At 40.6% G+C, this 2,991-nt stretch overlaps 1 protein-coding gene across 1 annotated transcript; it reads right to left on the reverse strand.

Moving 5' to 3' along the window:
• Positions 1 to 336: 336 nt before the first annotated feature.
• On the reverse strand, positions 337 to 1,437 carry LOC146980413 (4-galactosyl-N-acetylglucosaminide 3-alpha-L-fucosyltransferase 9-like). The gene has a single exon (XM_085788799.1). It carries the CDS (start codon positions 1,435 to 1,437, stop codon positions 337 to 339), a length of 1,101 nt encoding a protein of 366 aa, XP_085644925.1.
• Between the last annotated feature and the right edge of the window lie 1,554 nt (positions 1,438 to 2,991).

The following is a 2,991-nucleotide window of genomic DNA, read 5'->3' on the forward strand; positions in this document are numbered from 1 at the left end:
AGTCGCGCCGGTCGAAGAATTCTACGGTGCGCGCGGAGGCTCATAAATGTGGTGTGAAAACACTTCGCTTTTCCAAAACTCCTCATTGTCCCTTTAAAGTGTCTAGTTTCATAATTTTAAATCTCGTTTTTGGCACTTAACGCATGGGAACGAAAAACGAGAAATTACGTGGTTGGCACTCAATGAGTTAAGTACTTTATTTGTCTAAAATGGACAAATATTTTACAGGACAATGACAATATGAATCCTCACATGGACCGTTTCCCCTGTGCTGAGGCAAAAGTTGTATTTCTAGTGAGTACTTGTCAGCAACATGGTCACCACAGTCTGACAGTGTCACAGTAAGAACCACTTGTACAGATCAAGCACCACTCTGTACTCCTTGTTCATGGCCACGTGATGACAGGCCTGGCAGATAGCGTGTGCAAACTCCTGCCTCTCCTCCGTGGGATGGCGTTTGAATGTGTAGAAACGCCGCCAATCAAAATATTTTACATACGTCTGATTATCCTCATCCAGCCTGAGGAGGAAGTTAGCCAGGGTCACGGCATCAGGAAAGTCATTTACATGTATGAAAGAGGAACCTGGGGCAAAGTCCTCATAGTTGGTTCTAGGTGGACCCAAAACTACTGGCACAGTGCCAGCTGCCAGAGGACCAGTGAATATTTCTGTGATGTAATCTCTGTGGATTGAATCCTCAAAAGAAAGGAAGAATTTGCAGCTGCTAATAGTCTGAAAATAGTTGTCACCCCTCAAGGTCTCCCCAGAGGAGCTGAAAAACATGTGCACCTTTATGTATTTTGTAAGCTCCATGTAAAAGCGCTGTCTCTCCAGTGTCCCATTGAGCTCGTGTTCATTCACCATCCAACAGAGCAGTTGTTGTTTCTTTGGAATGACAAAGTCCTCAGCTGGTTTCTCTCTGACAGTCAGTTTCCAGTGAACGTGGATGTCTGCGTCCTTCCTGTAGCTCAGCGTTAGGTTGAATAGTCCCTGAATGCCTGCTATCCTGCGCGTGTTGGTGGGTGAGTCCATGTTAAACCAGATCCACCTCTGAAATCTGGGTCTGGGCGAGGCAGGAAGGTTGGAGAGGTCGTCCTGGATGGCTCTGTGAAATATCACAACGGCCTCAGCCCTGGAGTATAAAGACCTGTCGTCTGTGAGGAGGCAGCTGTCCATGTTGAAAAGCTTCTTGCAGTCTTGGAAATCAAAATGTTTGTTTTCAGGCCAGAACCACAGCAGCACGACAGGTTTTTCCATCTGTTGTTGAACTTGTTTCACCGCAGTGTTGTTGGGCCGCCATGAATTAGCCGGGGGAGGATAACATCGGGGAGATGGAGCTGATGTGTAGTACATTAAAATCAGGATTATGACTCCAGCCAGCATGAGAGTCACCGTCAGGTTGACGCGTAACACAGAAGAAATGGAAGAAGGAGCCATATCAACACGGCAAGAGAGGAGAACCTCTTCTGATGATTATTGGCAACACAAACTGAAAGAGATAAAACAATATACAATGTTAATTGTTAAATCACAAACAGCAGCAGTAAGAGTTCATAATCCTAGATTTGTAAAAGAAAATATATATATATATTTATACACAAACTCGTTTGGCTTTTTTCTACTTCTCTATGTGACATCTGACTGACCCATCAGCCCAACCTTTGTCAGACTGCACTCAGGCATCGGTGACTTGGAGATTTGACTTTAAAACAATGGATTTTCATAATGATTGCATAAAGGTGTCTGTGTATGGAGGACTGAAAGTGCCAAAATGAAATAAAAAAAATACACTATTAAATAATGACTTAAATGTGTCATTAATTATTTAAAATTGGAATTAAATACATAAATGTTTTGACGCTTTAGATGAAATGAGGTGTTGTAGCAGCTGGTGTATCATCTACAATGTTGTGCAACTTCAAAAAGGGACACAATAGAGAAATTACTGGTATGACCTTTTAAAGAAATAAGTAACTTTATTATTTTCAGTACATGAGGTCACAAACAAAGCAAAATGGTTACATCTACAAAGTGAAACACAAAAAACAAAACAAAATCATCTTTCGCATAAAAGTTACAACCATTATCAGCCAGAACCACAGTCACTGAATCACAGTCACCTCATATAATTATAACACCATGTTTTCCTGACTGTACAAACATGTTTGTCCACTTCTTTTATTTATCCGTGAATGAAAGTAGGCTATAGGGCTATACACACACAGAGAGAGACAAACACACACGCACACACAGGGACACGGAGTGTGTGTTACCACTTACCAGCGTTGTGTAGTAGACTAATACTTAATTGTGTAGATATACCGTTGAAATACTGAGATCTTAAATACATGTTTGTTTATCTACTCTTCACTTGTATTAAATCTATTATTTTCTCTGCCTTTTTCCCAGTGCAAGTTGTAAACAGGAGGAGAGCCCTTGCTTTGTACCTGTTGCTTCACAGGCATCGGCAGAGAAGAAGAAGAATGTGGGTCCACCCCATTAACAAAAGACGACAGGAATTTGGTGTGTTCCACCATCTTGTGGCCGAATTGTCCCTGGACAGAGATCGCCATCTGAAATACTTCAGGATGTCTCCTGAAAAGATGGATGATCTTCTGTCTTTGATTGGGCCTGATCTGACCACACAATCAACACATTTTCACCAATCCATCCAACCCAGACAACGGCTTGCAGTTACACTGAGGTAATTATTGTAACAAGATAACAAAGAAATAAGTTTTTCAGCACAGTGTATAGTGTGGAAATGTTATTAACAACTGGAACAAACAATCTAAAACATAAACTACAATAAAACAACCAATATTTAAATAAAGTTTAACAAAACATGAACTTCTTAAATAAATGTTAACATGTAAAAAAAAAAAGAAAGAAGGAGGGATAGGAGGGGTCTTCTAGCTCCTCTAAAATACAACAACCAATATTTAAATAGTTTAACAAAATTGCTTTCTGCTGGGTTTTGATGATTGGGTT

This window comes from Trachurus japonicus, chromosome 10 (genome assembly GCF_045865225.1).
Source record: "Trachurus japonicus isolate A0001 chromosome 10, Traja_1.0".
NCBI classification, from domain to species: Eukaryota; Metazoa; Chordata; class Actinopteri; order Carangiformes; family Carangidae; genus Trachurus; species Trachurus japonicus.